We start from the raw sequence: 16,599 nt of genomic DNA, 5'->3' as shown, positions 1-16,599 counted from the left end.
AGTGAACAAAGCAAACAAAACTTCCTGTCCATTCATTTTTTCAATAAATACTTATTTCACACCTACCTGCTATCTATCAGACATAATTCTAGGTGGGGAATGAGACAGGTAAGGACTCAGTGTCATGGGGAGAAAGAGAATAAATAAATAATTAGAATAATGTCGGTTGGTGGGGAGTCCCCAGAGGGAAATAAATGAGACCCTCTGCAGATCTGTGAGTCATTCTCTGTGGAGCTCTCTCCTCCCCAGCACTCTGCCTGCAAATTCTTGCTGCTGTGCCTGGGCTCTGCCTTCTCACACTAAATCCTGGAACTCCAAGCAGGAAACCGGGAAATGTGTAGGACTCACTTCCTCTGTTGCCCCCCTCTCCCAGGGCTTACTGTCCTTTACTGCCTGCTGTCTAGTATCTGAAAAATCATCATTTCATATGTTCATATGAATGTTTCATATGTTCAGTTTTTTAGTTGCTTGAGAAGGAAGGCCAAACCTAGTCCTTGTTGATCCATCTTGAACAGATGCAGAAAAACTGCAAGCAGGCAGAGAACAGACCTCCGACTAACACACGGTTAGGAGCAGTTCAAGTTCCCAAGAGCCAGGGCAGAAAGCTCATCATACCCGAGGCACCAGGAAGAGTCCTAGGCAGGGCCTTGCCTCGGTGTTGGAACTAGATTAACTCTGGAATAAAGGCTGCCCTGGCAACACCTACCAAAGCTCACAAAGATCCAACTTCCCAAGTACATTAACTGCTTCTGAGAATAAAATGCAAAAGTTTTCAAATGATTTAAATGAAAATAAAATTCACAGTGTCTGACATCCAGTCAAGTTTTACCAGGCATGCCAAGAAGTAAGAAAATTTTATTCATAATAAGGAAAAAAACAGTCAATAGAAGCAGCACGAACAATGGTACAGATGATAGAAATAGCCAAAAACTTAAAATAGCTGTTAGAAAGGAATACACTCCATATATTCACAAAAGTAGAGGAAAACATGAGCATGTTGAGTGAGGGACATGAGATGTGAAAATTTTTAAATAAAATGAGGGGATGTGATAGGAAGTGACAAACAGGGAGTGGATGGTGCTGCTTTTATTAAGGTGGTCAGTGTCTTCTCTAAGGAGGTGATAATTTGAACTCGTGTCTCCCCAGCTGTGGGAAGAACATTTCAGGCAGATAAAATGACCGGTAGTCCCTGAGGTAGAACAGCCATGGCACATTCTAAGAGACACAAGGGTAAGATGGCTAAAGCACAGGAGCGACAGGACTTGTGTAAGGTAATGTTGAGAGCTAGGTAGGGCCTCTTGGGCTGTGAGCTGGATTTACTCCTAACTGTATTGGGAAACCTCGAAGAGGTTTGAAGCCAGGGAGTGATGAGGTCTGATGTTTTTAAAATCTCACTTTGATTGCTTTGTGGAAAAGAGGCTTGGGGGGGGGGGGTGGCGGGGGGGGGGCAACAGTGAAAGCTGAAAAGAGGTCTTGGAAAAATTCTTTCTCTGTTATTTGAGAGCATCAGAGCCATACGAAGACTTCTGTGTGAATTTTCATTTGTGCCTTATAGTGAGTGATAGTGACTTTATCTACACATGGATATATTAAATCGTGAAAGGTTAGAGGTTTTATAAACTCTGTATAAGTTCTCTGACTTCTTGGTTAACTTAGAAGCAGTTATTCAGTAATGCAGCCTTACTCTTGAGTCAACAGTTAGTAACTCCAAAGACCAATTATGCAATTTCATAGATCATTAGTTAGTGAGGTGCTAAGCTTTTTGACCGTTTGGAGCTTTTTTTTTAAGGTTCTTGGACAAGTTCAAAGAATTCCTTGAAGTGCTGTAATGAATTATTACACAGTAATACTGCTTAAGTGAGTTAAACTTCTACGTTTGTGTATTTGAACTAAGTTACACATTTATTTATTTTTATTTTTAATTTTATTTGTGTGTGTGTGTGTGTCTTTTAGCTCCTTTAAAGCATTGACTGACACTGAAGTATATATCATGAGGGTTGTTGTGGTTTGATTTATTTTGGAATATTTGAACAATGTAGTAACTTTTAAATGTACATGAACTCAGTCATATTGACTGTTCCTCTTGGAACAAAAGTCTACAATTGCTCACTTATAGGGCTTTTCTCAAGTTTACTAAATTATTGAGTAAATTGGGAAGCTGACACTATAGAAACGAAGTGAGTGGAATGTGTAGATCCTACCCGATGTGGAGGGTGCCTGGTGGGAAGACGGAAAAGGTGGGGGTGTCTGATTTGACATCATATTTGCTATGGTTAGTTTCTTATTTTCTCCAGGGGATCATGATACCATATTGTTTCAAATGTAGGTAATAGTTTTTATCTTTTAGCAAACATGATAGACCTCATATTGAAAATATTGCCCGCAGAACTGAAGCAAAGCAGAATGACCTGTAACTGTATCACCTTGTGCTTGCCTGTTATTTCCTGTCATTGTAATTTGTATAAAGAGATAATTGGCCACAAGTAGATGGTAGAAACCTGGGGGGGTATGTGAAATATGATGATTCCTCCAATTTGCATGGCAAAGTAATGACATTGTTGCTCCCATTCACTTGAATTTAAAATGTGTTGTTTTAGATTCAAATACTTCTTTTGATCAGAGTATCCAATTTTCATCACAAGTAACCCCCCATTACTTTTCTTCATAATTTCATGGCCATAAAGCTTGATGAAATTCATTATATTAGGGTATTGTGTTGTCTTCACAAATTTCAGAGTGGTTTTCCTCACACCAGTCAGAGTGGCTAAAATGAGCAAATCAGGAAACTAGACACTGGCGAGGATGTGGAGAAACGGGAACCCTCTTGCACTGTTGGTGGGAATGCAAACTGGTGCAGCCGCTCTGGAAGACAGTGTGGAGGTTCCTCAAAAAATTAAAAATAGATCTACCCTATCACCCAGCAATACCACTGCTAGGAATTTACCCAAGGGATACAGGAGTGCTGATGCATAGGGGCATTTGTACCTAATGTTTATAGCAGCGCTTTCAACAGTAGCCAAATCATGGAAAGAGCCTAAATGTCCCTCAATTGAGAATGGATAAAGAGGATGTGGTTTATACATACAATGGAATACTACTTGGCAATGAAAAAGAATGAAATCATGCCATTTGCAGCAACGTGGATGGAACTGGAACGTATTATGCTAAGTGAAATAAGTCAGTCAGGGAGGGAGGGAAGCAAACCATAAGAGACTCTTAAATACAGAGAACAAACTGAGGTTTGATGGAAGGTTGGGGAGAGGGGAAAATGAGTGATCGGTATTGAGGAGGGCACTTGTTGGGATGAGCACTAGGTGTTGTATGTAAGCCCATTTGACAGTAAATTATATTAAAAATTTTTTTCAGGGTGGTTTTTATTTATTTATTTATTTATTTAATTTATTTATTTATTTTTGGGACAGAGAGAGACAGAGCATGAACGGGGGAGGGGCAGAGAGAGAGGGAGACACAGAATCGGAAACAGGCTCCAGGCTCTGAGCCATCAGCCCAGAGCCTGACGCGGGGCTCGAACTCACGGACCGCGAGATCGTGACCTGGCTGAAGTCGGACGCTTAACCGACTGCGCCACCCAGGCGCCCCTTCAGGGTGGTTTTTAGATTTCGACATAGATAATAAAGGTCCCTTGTAAAAATAAGTTGCCACTACATATCCAGGGCTCACAGTATGTTAATGAAATGGAAAAACAATTAGGGGTTGCACCTTACCCCATTTGTTTGAGTTTTAATAACATTCCATGCTTGGAAGAAAACTTTCTAGGCTTTTATCTCTCTGGTTAGCCTAAACCTCTTCATCCTTTAAGATCCACTAGAAATTCTGCCTCTCACATGAAGCATTTATTTCCCTTTTCAAATTTGTAATTCCTCCCCTATTGGCTGTCTTTAGCGTTTTCAGTCTGTCACATAATTTAATATGTTTTCCTTTAGTGAGATTTTAAGCTGAGGTCAGAACTATGGCTGTCATGCCATTGGACTCATTGGTGGGGTCTCAATAAATTATTCTACTCTGAGCCTGAACAAACTGGGCACATAATTGTGATTTTGTAACTCATCAGGAAGGAGATGCCGCTAGGAGTAGCAGTATCTGTTATGAAAGAAGTTTGCTGTTAATTCAAACATCCACCCACTCTAGCCTCTGTGCCTCTAAAGACAAATTTTGATTTTTTTCCCATATTTTTCTTTGAACTGTATATTTTCAGATCATCCCATGCCTCAATTTAATCACCTTATTCTCTTATACTGTATGAAGTATTCCACTATATAGACCATACATTCTTTAGTTCCCTAGACTAATTTTTTAACAAGAATAATTGAAAACTCCTAGTTTCAGAAAAAGTAAAAAAAATAAGTTATGAAAACAAAAAAAGAAAGTGACTTTCATTTGAAACAAAGATTTATTTTTCCTCCTAATCTAAGGCATCGTGATGGCAAAAAAACTTTTGTTTAGAATGTTCTGTTCATAGGAAGAAATCAGGATTTTATTTGAGACAATTACTGGGATAAAGAAATAAAACAATGCAGGACACAAAACAGCTGTTCCATTTGTGATTTTTTTTTCCCCTTAAGGACACTTTAACGTGATTTTACTAGGCAGTGATAATGGAGCACACCTCACCATTTGACTTTAAGTCTCTGTTTACCCATCTTGTTCAATGAAAAAAGCAATATGATATACTCAGTTGACATTTCCATGTGAATCAGAGCCACAGTCAATAGACTTACTAATAGGATTTCCAGTTTGATTCGTAGCCATCTGAGCAAGAGTGCTTCCCTGAGGAATCAAGGATAAAAAGGAAATAGGTTTTTTTTTTTAATTTTTTTAATGTTTATTTATTTTTGAGAGAGAGACAGATTACAAGTGGGAGAGGGACAGAGAGATGGAGACACGGAATCTGAAGCGGGCTCCAGATTTTGAGATGTCAGCACAGAGCCCGATGCAGGGCTCGAACTCACGAACCAGGAGATCATGACCTGAGCCGAAGTTGGACGCTTAATCAACTGAGCCACACAGGTGCCCTGAAATACGTTTTTTTGTTTTTTGTTTTTTTTTTTTTAAGAGAAGATCTTTGTTTTACAGATACAGCTCAGGTTTATTAACCCGCTGAAAAATTTAAGACGTCTTGGAATCAAAATGGTAACTGACATCTTTTTGGATTGGGAGTCTTACCAATTCAGAACAGAAGAAATTGATGCTGTATTTCATGGTGCGGTTTGGCCCCAGGTAAACATGATTATTACATTCTGCCTGGATATCTTCTGCTTCTTCCCTTGTTTTTACTTTAACCAGCCTAGTCTACACCCAGACATGAATGCCTTTCCTGGTCTTTTCTTTTACACTAAGTCTTCCTTTGTTTCTGGAACTTCAGAACACTTTTCTTTGCCTCCACTGCCACCTAAAGCTCAAGAGCTGGTTTCTTAATCCCGTGACATTTATACTTAAGGTTAATTTGAATATGACGTGTCTCTCAAGCAAATGGAATATAACCGTTGTATCACCTCAGTGATGTGCCTTTGGATTTTGACAAATACAAGAGAAAATGCACAAGTATTTTTGTTACACATTTCCTTGTTTGTAACCATTTTGTGACGATACCTGGTATAACTGTAACTAAAAAGACTATAGAGGAGACTTGATTTTAGGAAAGATTTCTAGCTGCTTGAGCTCTGTTATTTCTACCCAAATGAAACCTAAAGGACGTCATTCCTTTCAAGTGTCTAGCCCTTCCTTGCACTGCCTTTGCCATCTTCCCTGTGTAGATATTTTGGATTCCTTTGTTTTTTTTCTTTCATCTGTCCTTTAAATGTTAATCTCTGTCCCTTGGCTCTTTATCCTTGGGTGTGGTTTCTGTACTTGTTCTGCTTTTTAGTTATTTTTGTCCACAATTCTGTATGCGATTTTATTTTGTATTCTGTTCATTTTGCGTCCTAGATCGGAAGGCTTGGATCTGAGAGTCAGTATTCTCCCACTCCTCTGCTGAAACTAATTAGTATCTGGAGCAGAAATGCAAGGTATGACCCTTCCTCCCTGCCTTTAAAAAGGACAGTGTTTTAGACCAATCTAGTCAAAATGAGTCAAGGGAATTAATAATATTATTTATGGTCTTTCCATACAATGAAATACAACAGGTGTGGTTAAAGAGAATAAGGTGGCTGAATTTCAAAATACATAGTTTAAAGAAAAATACAAGTTGCTGAACAATATAATCCAAGAAAAATAACTGTGCATGTGTATTATATATAAAACGAAGTACAAAATGTCTAGAAGGAGAGGTGCCTGGGTGGCTCCGCCAGTTAAGCGTCGGACTCTTGATTTTGGCTCAGGTTATGATCTCATGCTTTGTGGGGTTAGGCCCTGTGTCCAGCTCTATGCTTACTGCTCAGGCTCTGCTTGCGATTCTCTCTCTCTCCCTTTCTCTGCCCCTCCCCTGCTCACTGCTCTGTGTGTGTCTCTCTCAAAAATAAATAAAAACTTGAAAGAAAGAACAAAAGGAAAGAAAGAAACAGAAAGGAAGGAAGAAAGGAAGGGAGGAACGAAGGAAGAAAAAAAAAGGAAGAAAAGAAAGAAAAAGAAAATGTCTAGAAGGATACATGGGAAACTGTTAATGTTATTGTAGCATGTGGAGGTTTTGGTGCCCGGGAGCAGGCAGGAGATACTTTTTATGATATATCTTTGGAGTGTTCATTTGTAATTTTTAACGAAGGGGAATATAGGTAAAATAACATTTTGCAATTTAAGTTGTAGAGCATAATTATAGCAAAAGTTACACATTTTTGCTAGTTTTACAGTTCCATTAAAACTTAGAAATTAAAAGTATTGGAATCAATAGGGATGTTCTTCTAGTGTGTTGTAATTGTTTCAGTAGTTTGATTTGGCCTGGGAAAGGGAAAAACAGAATGTGAAACATGGCAGATACAGGTTTCTCCAGCTATCTGAAAGTAGAGCATTTCTATGAAACCTTTCTTAAGCCAAAATGGCATAAAGCAAAGAAGCGATTACTATTTATTTACACGGAAGACATTTGTAGCGTTCCTAGATCCAAAAAATAACCTCTCATAGGCTTCTCTGATACCTTAGGTCACATCTTGCTAAGGGATGCACAGAATAAATCGAGACAAAGCACAGATGTTCACAGACGCAGTTCACAGCTCTGGCACCTTGATGCTAAGATGCTGAGTGTGGTTCCCAGGGAAGAAGCCTGGCAGGGCCACTCTCGCTGCTCAGGGTGCGTGCTGCCTCCATAATGACTTACTGCACAACAAATGGTGAAAGCTATTTTCGCGTTTCGCCTTTTTTCATAAAAGCCAAGTGGCATAACATGAACTTTTGAAAAGCCAGGGATATCTGTAGTTATACCAGCATATAAACCTGGCTACTTTTTGCATGTTTGCTTAAAAATAAAAGTGATTTAGGGGCGCCTGAGTGGCTCAGTCGGTTAAGCGGCCGACTTCGGCTCAGGTCATGATCTCACAGTCTGTGAGTTCGAGCCCCGCGTCGGGCTCTGTGCTGACAGCTCAGAGCCTGGAGCCTGTTTCAGATTCTGTGTCTCCCTCTCTCTGACCCTCTCCCATTCATGTTCTGACTCTCTCTGTCTCAAAAATAAATAAACGTTAAAAAAAAAAAATAAAATAAAAAATAAAAGTGATTTGTAATTTGCATTCTTTGTCTTTTTCCCAGTTTCTACTTAAAATCAAAAAAATTGCATAGGCTTTTTACATTTTCTAGATGTCCTCTGTTCTTTATAGAACTACATCTAAGTATACATACAGCCCTCCCGATCATAAGTCAACATTGTTTTGAGGACATCATGAGCCATTTACAGGACCTTCATCTACAGATGCTTGTGTCACAGACCAAATGCATATTTCCTGAGGAGTGTAGAAACCTATGTTGTTTATCTCAGTGATAGAAATAGACTTGAGTTTGCCCTGATCTGTTTTGAATAATGAAAGGTAGAATTAAAAAAAAAAAAATCATTATTGATTGTGTGATATGAGAATCTTGGTATCAGTTTTTACAAAATTGGTATCCTACTGTATAACTAGCTTTTGATTTTATCTTTTTTCATGTACCATGATATCAGGAACTTTTCCCCATGTTATTAAATAGTCATCAAAAACAAACCAAAGACCTTGACACTGTCTTCCTCAGGAAAACCTGTTTAAAATATTTTACTGCTAGTAAGGGCTCTTTTCATTTATTTCCCAGTTTGAGAAAACAATTTCATGTCTTGTCTTATAACTGGGCGTGTATAAGCAGCCTTTCATAGGCATACTTGAGAAATGTCTTATAGTTGTGTAATTTTTATGCAAATAACCGTGAAGGACTTTTCATCTAAGACTTGGTGATGGTGACCGCCTTTTATATTAGTTGGGTCCTTTCTTAAGGTATAGATCCACATCACTGGATGCCACTTCATCCTGTGTTCTGCAGTTTCTCCCACTGTGGGTTGGAGAAAAATAGAAGTCACTGAGTAACATGGCTTTTTTTGTATGTAACACGTAACCTGAAAGAAATCTTTAGAAGGACTGACTTCCCTTGAAATCTCCCTGGCAATAGATACGCATTTGTTGCTGTGTGTGGAAGAATTAAAAAATGAGTATTTCTGGGGCGCCTGGGTGGCTCAGTCAGTTGAGCATCCGACTTCAGCTCAGGTGATGATCTCACAGCTTGTGAGTTCAAGCCCCGTGTCAGGCTCTGTGCTGACAGCTCGGAGCCTGGAGCCTGCTTCGGATTCTGTGCCTCCCTTTCTCTCTCCCCAACACACTCGCATTCTGTCTCTCAAAAATAAATAAACATTTAAAAAAAATTTTTTTTTTAGTGAGTATTTCAGAACCAGCTGATAGAAATGTTACTTTTCAGTTAAAAATTATTTCAAAGTGTGGTTACAGTTTACATAGTGTCAGTTAGACATTTAAGCAGGTTTTCATCTGCAGAGAAGTCCAGCATTTTATTTTGCTTTGTGTTTGGACAGATGCAGGTAGAGCTGAACTATAGCCGGTATCTTTAAGCTTACAATTAAGGTTAAATTGTCTCAGAAATTAAGTGAACTCAAAACAACAGAAACTTACTCATTAACTAGAGAGGTCATATAATCCCAACCATATTCCTGAGGGTGAAGAGAGATGCTATAAATAATTAAGCCAAAACAACCAAAATAAACTGGGACTGTCCCTGGCCACTCTCACTAATAGCTGCTCTGGTTCTGACCGCCATGACCCCCACGTGACTCCATCTCTTCCTCCTCTGAGCTTTCCTCTCCTGGGCCTGTGATCACATGCTGCCTTTTTTTACCCTCCTCTCTTAATAGCTGACCTACTTAAAGCTCCCTGAGGGTAGAGAACATGTTACATTATTATTGTTACTACCCCTCATGATCCATGGTTCATCGATACTCCTTACATATTGAAAGAGTGGCTGAAATTTCTGACAGAGCCCTATACTTAAGCATGGAGCATGCCCAGTACACTGTTACATTGCCGTTCAAGAAACACAGTTTGGTTATTTACAAGTTGTTTTGGATTTGAATGGGTTCTTGTGAAGACCTTGCCAGCAATTGAAAGCAGTTTTTTCACCTTTTGTGCTTAAAAAAAAATGTTAAGACATCATAGAGTAGTTCAAGAGAACAGTCTCCAAAACCACACAGACCTAGCTTCAGATCCTAGCACGACTGTGTGTTCTTTGACAGAGTTGGCCTCTCTGAGCCACAGTGTCACCACCTATAGAATGGAAATAATAACAGTACCTACCTCGTGGATAATAGAGGTGATAATGTGTAAAGTATCCTGCTTGGTGCTTGCACATACTATGCCTAGTATCTGTTAGACAAAGTTGTATGGATACAGCCTCTTAGAGCCTTTCTTCAGTTTGTTAGTACTAAGTACATTAAAAGTGCTTGAGCTCTTCTTCCAATGATGATTAATTGGTAAAACCAAACTGTCTGCATATTTTTGGTTTTACCTTCCTGCTGATTGTTAGGACTACATCCCTGATGTAAAACAATTTCTGGTTTGCCATTGGCTGGAAAGCCTTTGTGTTCTCTACCCTTGTTGGTGTGTTTCCTCTAGGTGGGATGCTCTTATCCTTTGTGCAAGGTTTCATAATTGGGGATGGATTCATCCACCTCCACCTGAAAATGATCCTAATCTCTAAATGTTGCATATCCCGATACAGCAAATTCTTGTTTGGTCTGTAGTCTTAATTTCCATGCTGTAGTATGTTGGTTTTTATGTTTTATAAACATTCACACTCTAGAAGGCTTTTAATTGAAAAATAGCTTGTCTTCAATACATTTCTTGTAGAAAAGGCTTAGGCTTTGGAGTTAGACTGTGGTTCAATCTCGGCTCTACACCACTAAGCACAGTGGCTTTAGACAAGTCTCAGGGTTTTTTTGTTTGTTTGTTTTTACCTGTAATGTGGGGACCGTGTTACCGCATGATAGAGATGTTATGAGGATTAAACAAGAGATGTAGATAAATTGTCTAATGTAATGTTGGTGAGGTGCCTACCATTACCCATCATATTATAGATTTTAAAATAATTTCCCTTTTGAGTAATCTTACTAATGTTCCTTCACATATGTATTTAAACTCAATATGAAAATTCATATAGAACATGTTTTCATAAATAAACATTGAGAAATAAGATGACTAATCTCCTTGCAGGTATTTCCCTTTACTGGCTAAACAGAAACCTGGGCACCCTGAGTGTGATATCCTGACCAACGTCTTTGCAATTCTGTCAGCAAAGAATCTCTCTGAAGCCACAGCCTCTATTGTGATAGATATAGCTGATGACCTTCTTAACCTTCCAGATTTTGAACCCACAGAAACACTTTCGAGCTTGCCGGTGACTGGATGCGAATACACCGAAAGGACAGATGGTACGTGTACTGTACAAAGCAAAGCTAGCATTTGTGCCCTCACAAAGGAAAAAGTCCATACAATTTGGCTCTTTTAATTAGTTACATTATTAAAAGAGTTTCTTTTCTGTAGAAATTAATACCAACTTACATAAACTGAATTTTCTTTGCAGTCATAGAAATTCAGATTATTTATGCTCCAGAAAGCTCAACTGCCCACCAGGAAATTATCAAATGACTTCCACTGTCCTGTTTCTGAATTCTTCCTATCATATTGTACGAACAGTTCTTTTACTACTTCCCAAAATGGGTTAATTAGATAAAGCCTCAGGGGTCTCTTATATAAACTTAAATTTAGGTAATGATACAGCTATTATGACTAAGAAGAAAGTTATTTCATCTTTAAATTTGAAATTTATTAAATGTTTATGGTAATTGAGTGGTTTCCTTGTCTGTCATTATGAAAATAGTGTACGATTATCCTTTAAGAGAATAATTTATTAAAATCAAAACATCACTTTTTTTCAGAGTCTATCACAATGGGAGGAAGATTAATTCTACCTCATGTACCTGCAATTCTCCAATATCTCAGCAAAACCACAATAAGTGCAGAAAAGGTGAAAAAGAAAAAGAACAGAGCACAAGTCAGTAAGGAACTTGGCATTCTGTCAAAGTAAGTGATATATATACGTCCTTAAAAGGTAACATTACTCTCTGTGGTTTTAATTTCTGCTAAATTATGTCCAGTTTTTCAATTATTTAAATGTGATAATAAGCTGAAAGGGTTTTCAGTATTTTAAATGCTTTCCATTTTTAAGTTAATGTGGAACTCTTTTTCTTTTCTGGAATATTTATTAAAAAACTTTTATGTAAAGCATCTGCCTTCATTTTATTAAGAAAACAGTCTTCAAAATTCTAAAGTAGACTAATAGATTTGCTTGTTTAGCCTTTGCATATTTTGTTCAACTAGAATTTTGAGTTACATGAGATCACATACTTTTTTTTTTTTTAGTTGATAAAAATAATTAACTTAAAAGAGCAGGCTGTGGTTGCTTTGTTTTCTAAGGGTCAAGAAGATCTTGCAAGGATTTTTAAAGATTCTTTTTGTCAGTAGACCTAATAATATGTAATTGTGATTTCTATAGCAAGGTTAGTAAACCAGAGCACAAAAAATGTTTCTATTTTAAACTCTGAATTGTTCCAGGCCTTAGCTGTGAAAAGTTTATTTTTTTCTGTTAACCTCAGCAACAGCAAAAAATGATATATTAGAGAATCGTTGAGGAACTTCTTTGAAATGTTTTATTTATACTGTTGTACTTCTAAGTTTTGCAGAATGGGAAACCACACAAAATACACTTATTGAATTTTATCACAGGCTGTGTGGTGGTGAAAAGGTGAAGAGAGATCAAGCACCAGAAAGACCCGGGTTTGAAAGCCCTGCTGTACCATTTCTTAGCGATGTGACACCAGTTTCTCTGAGTCTCCCATTTTCTTTGGGCAAAATGGAGCTAAAAATAATTCCTACATTGAAGGCTATTTTGGGAATTAAAGTGAAAATTGTACAGAAAGCCTTCTACAAGTCTTGGCACTTAGAATGTTATTTCTTTGTAAAGTAAGAAATTACTGATTGTCAGATCATGATATCATCTACACAGTCAGATGCTACAAGAGAAATAGAATAGTAGCAAGGTGCCTGAAGTTGGAGAGAAGTGAGCAGACACTGCTAAATAAGTCACCTGAACTTTTTATAGATGAACACATAAAAGCCACCTGTGTCTGTCACGTTTTTCTACAAAAAGTTGAGCTTCTTAGAGAAGTACTCTTAAATTGTTGATCTTCCTTATATATCCATTTTTTCCCCCATCTCTAGGATCAGCAAGTTCATGAAAGACAAAGAACAAAGTTCTCTGCTCATTACACTTCTCCTCCCTTTCCTCCACCGTGGCAATATTGCTCAGGTACAGATTGATAGGATTTTATTTTGTCTCTGAAGCAGCACTTTATTATTAGATTTATTTGTGAGCAGTAATTTCCTTGGTTAGATTCTGTGATGTATTTGTGAAGAGACTTTATATAGAAATACAAAAATAAAAATAGAGGAGAAAAATTGGGATGGAAGTAGGAATGAGGGTACACAAGAAGGTGGAAAACGCCATCATCAGTCATAACAGAAAAAGTGTTATTAATCCCTTCATTTTCCTTTCTTTAGCTTCTAATCCATTTCAAGGCTTTTTTTTTTTTTTCCCCCTGACTTTGACCAGTAATGAATCTGGAACCCAAAAAGTACATTGTATAATCTTTTTTTTTTTTTTTAATTTTTTTTTTAGTGTTTATTTCTGAGACAGAGACAGAGCATGAGTGGGGGAGGGGCAGAGAGAGAGGGAGAGAGAGAATCAGAAGCAGGCTCCAGGCTCCGAGCTGTCAACACAGAGCCCGACCTGGGGCTTGAACTCACAAACCGTGATATCATGACCTGAGCCGAAGTTGGTCATTCAACCAACTGAGCCACCCAGGCGCCCCAGTACATCGTATAATCTTAAATATAGATCACAGTTGCAGGACTGAATGAAAAGTCAGACTATAATAATATTAGGCATAGCTAAGAATTTTCTGATATGATTTTCATACCTTAGTTCAATCCCAAGTTAAAGAGTCTTCCCATGCTCAAACTCAGGTATGAGGCCGAAGCCATTACACTGAACATCTCTTACCACATAGTAATTCAGTGTGGAAAACCACAGATCTGTAGACAACCAGAAATGTGTTTTTTTTTTTCAGCAAGCTCATTTTTCTTGGCTCTTTTTGGACTCAGTAGAGGAAATTCTGTCCCAAAGCCATATGTGTTTTCTATTAGAATTAAGGAAGAAACCATTCATGGACATTGTTGTGGATTTTATGTTGTTAAAATGCTAAGAACTTTTAAAAGACTGTGAAATAACTTTTCCAATTACTACTTTTGCTTCTTATTCATAATTGTATGTTTTCTGGGCTGAAATATATTAAAGCCAAGTTGATCAGTTTTATAAATTACTGAAATGTGATTTCTCTTTCTTCTTAAGGATACAGAGGTTGATATTTTGGTGACGGTACAAAACCTTTTAAAACATTGTCTGGAGCCTACAAGCTTCCTCAAGCCTCTAGCAAAACTCTTCTCAGTTATTAAGAATAAATTGTCAAGACAGTTGCTTTGTACAGTTTTCCAGGTCGGTAATACTAATTTTTACCCCAAACCACCCACCCCTTTTTAAAAAGATAACTATGACATGTAACACATATTAACAGCTTTCTTGGTGCCAGTATGATGTTTCATATAAATTTGAGTGGAAGGAGGGAGTTAAAGGGAGGAGGGCAGGAAAATTAAGATTTTATTCAGTAATAACATACTTTTTTCATTCCATTTAGACTCTTTCTGATTTTGAGAGTGGATTAAAATACATTACTGATGTTGTCAAGGTAAGAGAGAAAGTCTTCTCTTTTGCTTCAAAAGTATTATCATTTTTGTTTATTTAAGGTTGATGTACTTTCACCTATGTTTTCAACATTTCAATGTTTTCATTTCTCGTAGCTTAACGCCTTTGATCAAAGACATCTTGATGATATCAACTTTGATGTTCGCTTCTCAGCATTCCAGACAATCGCCTCTTGTATTAAAGAGATGCAAACTGTGGATGTTAACTACTTAATTCTAGTCATGCATAATTGTTTCTATAATCTGGAGGTAGGTCTTTATAGCAAAAGTTTATGAATTGGTTTTCATTGTTTTGATATGACCAAATTCCTTAATTTGTGTTTTGAGCAGGACAAAGACTTTTGTGTAAAATTTCTTTTAGTTGCACAATATTTTGCAATATGGTGAAGACCATATTGTTATTCTCATGATTTAAAAGATAAGTACTTTGAATAAAATAATATATGTGGAAACACTTTGAAAAATCCAAAAGCTGTGTATTAGAATAGGGAAATTCATAAAGACAGAAAGTAAATTAGTGGCTAGGTTACGAAGGGCTTCCGAGGGAGGGAGGAATGGAAACGGAGAGGGAGGACTTCAGACTGGCACAGGGTTTATTTTGAGAGTAATAAAAATGTTCTGAAGTTAGATAGGGTGATGGTTGAAACAACCTTGTGAATATATTTGCAAAAAGACTTTATACTGAAAACCATTAAATTGTACACTTTAAAGTGTACAAAAGGGCGAATTTTAGAGGTGCCTGGGTGGCTCAGTCGTTTAAGCATCTGACTTCGGCTCGGGTCATGATCTCATGATCTGTGAGTTCAAGCCCCACCGTCGGGCTCTGTGCTGACGGCTCGGAGCCTGGAGCCTGCTTCAGATTCTGTGTCTCCCTCTCTCTCTGCCCCTCCCCCACTCATATTCTGTCTCTCAAAAATAAACATTAAAATAATTTTTTTTTTAAGGGTGAACTTCACGGGTACCTGGGTAGCTCAGTTGGTTGAGCATCTGACTTCAGCTTAGGTCATGATCTCTCAGTTTGTGAGTTTGAGCCCCACATCGTGCTCTGCACTAACAGCTCAGAGCCTGGAACCTGCTTCGGACTCTGTGTGTGTCTCTCTCTGTCCCTCCTCTGCTCACACTCTCTCTCTCTCTCTCTCTCTCTCTCTCTCAAAATAATTAGACATTTTTTTAAAAAAGTGAATTTTATAGTATTTCAATTATATCTCAGTTTTTTTAAGTTTTGTAACTACTGTCATTATTTGACAGTCTGCCCTCCTTTATTGATATAGAACTATAAAAGGGTTTGGACTATAATTAAGTGCCATGTTGCTGAATTGAATTAAAGCCCCAAAATGGGGAAAATGGAACCCTTGATTTATAGTTGACCATGTAATCAGTAATATCTTTGTGGCATTTTATAGTTATTCATCAGGTATCAACAATTATGTAATATATGAAAAAGTAATCTCTCTGTTTGGAGATAATTTTTCATATATTATGTCAAGTTCCAACACAAAGGATTCCAAATCACTGCTTGGTTGGCTGAGTTGGAAATAGTTTCTCCACATTCACTGCCTGCATTGCTCGAAGCAGGAACTGGAGCACAACTAACCAGGATTATACCAGCCAACTTTGTCATTCTCAGTGATCATGTGACACTGAATATTGAAAACTGCTTATTTTGCTTGTTTTGAGAAATAAAACAAATCAAAAACTCTATTTCATCATATTTTCCAAATGGGAGTGACACTTCTCAGTAAGCATGATTTTTTAAAGTTATATACTACAGGCACACCTCATTTTATCATGCTTTGCAGATACTGTTTTTTACAAATTGAAGGTTTGTGGCAACTCTGCTTCAAACAAGTCTGTCAGCATGATTTTTCTAATAGCATTTGCTTACTTTGTGTCTTTGTGTCACATTTGCTAATTCTCACAATATTTCAAACTTTTTCATTATTATTATGTTTGTCATGGTGATCTGTGATCAGTGATTCTGACTCTCTGAAATACAGATCATGGTAAATATTTTTTAATGAAGGTATGTACCTTGTTTTTTTAGACATAATGCTAGTGCACACTTAATAGACCATAGCATAGTGTAAACATAACTTTTATATGCACTGGGAAACATTAATATTCATGTCACCTACTTTATTGTGATTTTCACTTTGCTGTGGTGGTCTGGAACCAGACTCACAGTATCTCTGAGGTATGCCTGCCTGTTCCTCACAACCCTACATTTGGTTCTTCCTTACGATTTTTACATAGA

At 37.6% G+C, this 16,599-nt stretch overlaps 1 protein-coding gene across 2 annotated transcripts in view; it reads left to right on the top strand.

Annotated features, from left to right (window-relative positions):
• The window catches only part of UTP20 (UTP20 small subunit processome component), a 109,678-nt gene that overhangs the window by 57,605 nt on the left and 35,474 nt on the right, over window positions 1–16,599 (top strand). For both annotated transcript variants that reach the window (XM_058741642.1, XM_058741641.1), the window contains exons 28-35: window positions 5,095–5,238; window positions 5,947–6,026; window positions 10,680–10,897; window positions 11,405–11,549; window positions 12,747–12,834; window positions 13,936–14,079; window positions 14,279–14,329; window positions 14,442–14,594. In XM_058741642.1, coding sequence (XP_058597625.1) covers window positions 5,095–5,238; window positions 5,947–6,026; window positions 10,680–10,897; window positions 11,405–11,549; window positions 12,747–12,834; window positions 13,936–14,079; window positions 14,279–14,329; window positions 14,442–14,594 — 1,023 coding nt within the window. The remainder of the gene's footprint in view (window positions 1–5,094; window positions 5,239–5,946; window positions 6,027–10,679; window positions 10,898–11,404; window positions 11,550–12,746; window positions 12,835–13,935; window positions 14,080–14,278; window positions 14,330–14,441; window positions 14,595–16,599) is intronic.

This window comes from Neofelis nebulosa, chromosome 8 (assembly GCF_028018385.1).
Source record: "Neofelis nebulosa isolate mNeoNeb1 chromosome 8, mNeoNeb1.pri, whole genome shotgun sequence".
In the NCBI taxonomy this organism is placed as follows: Eukaryota; Metazoa; Chordata; class Mammalia; order Carnivora; family Felidae; genus Neofelis; species Neofelis nebulosa.
Note: the sequence above shows the minus strand (reverse complement) of the source record. Positions and strands in the feature narration are given on the sequence as shown.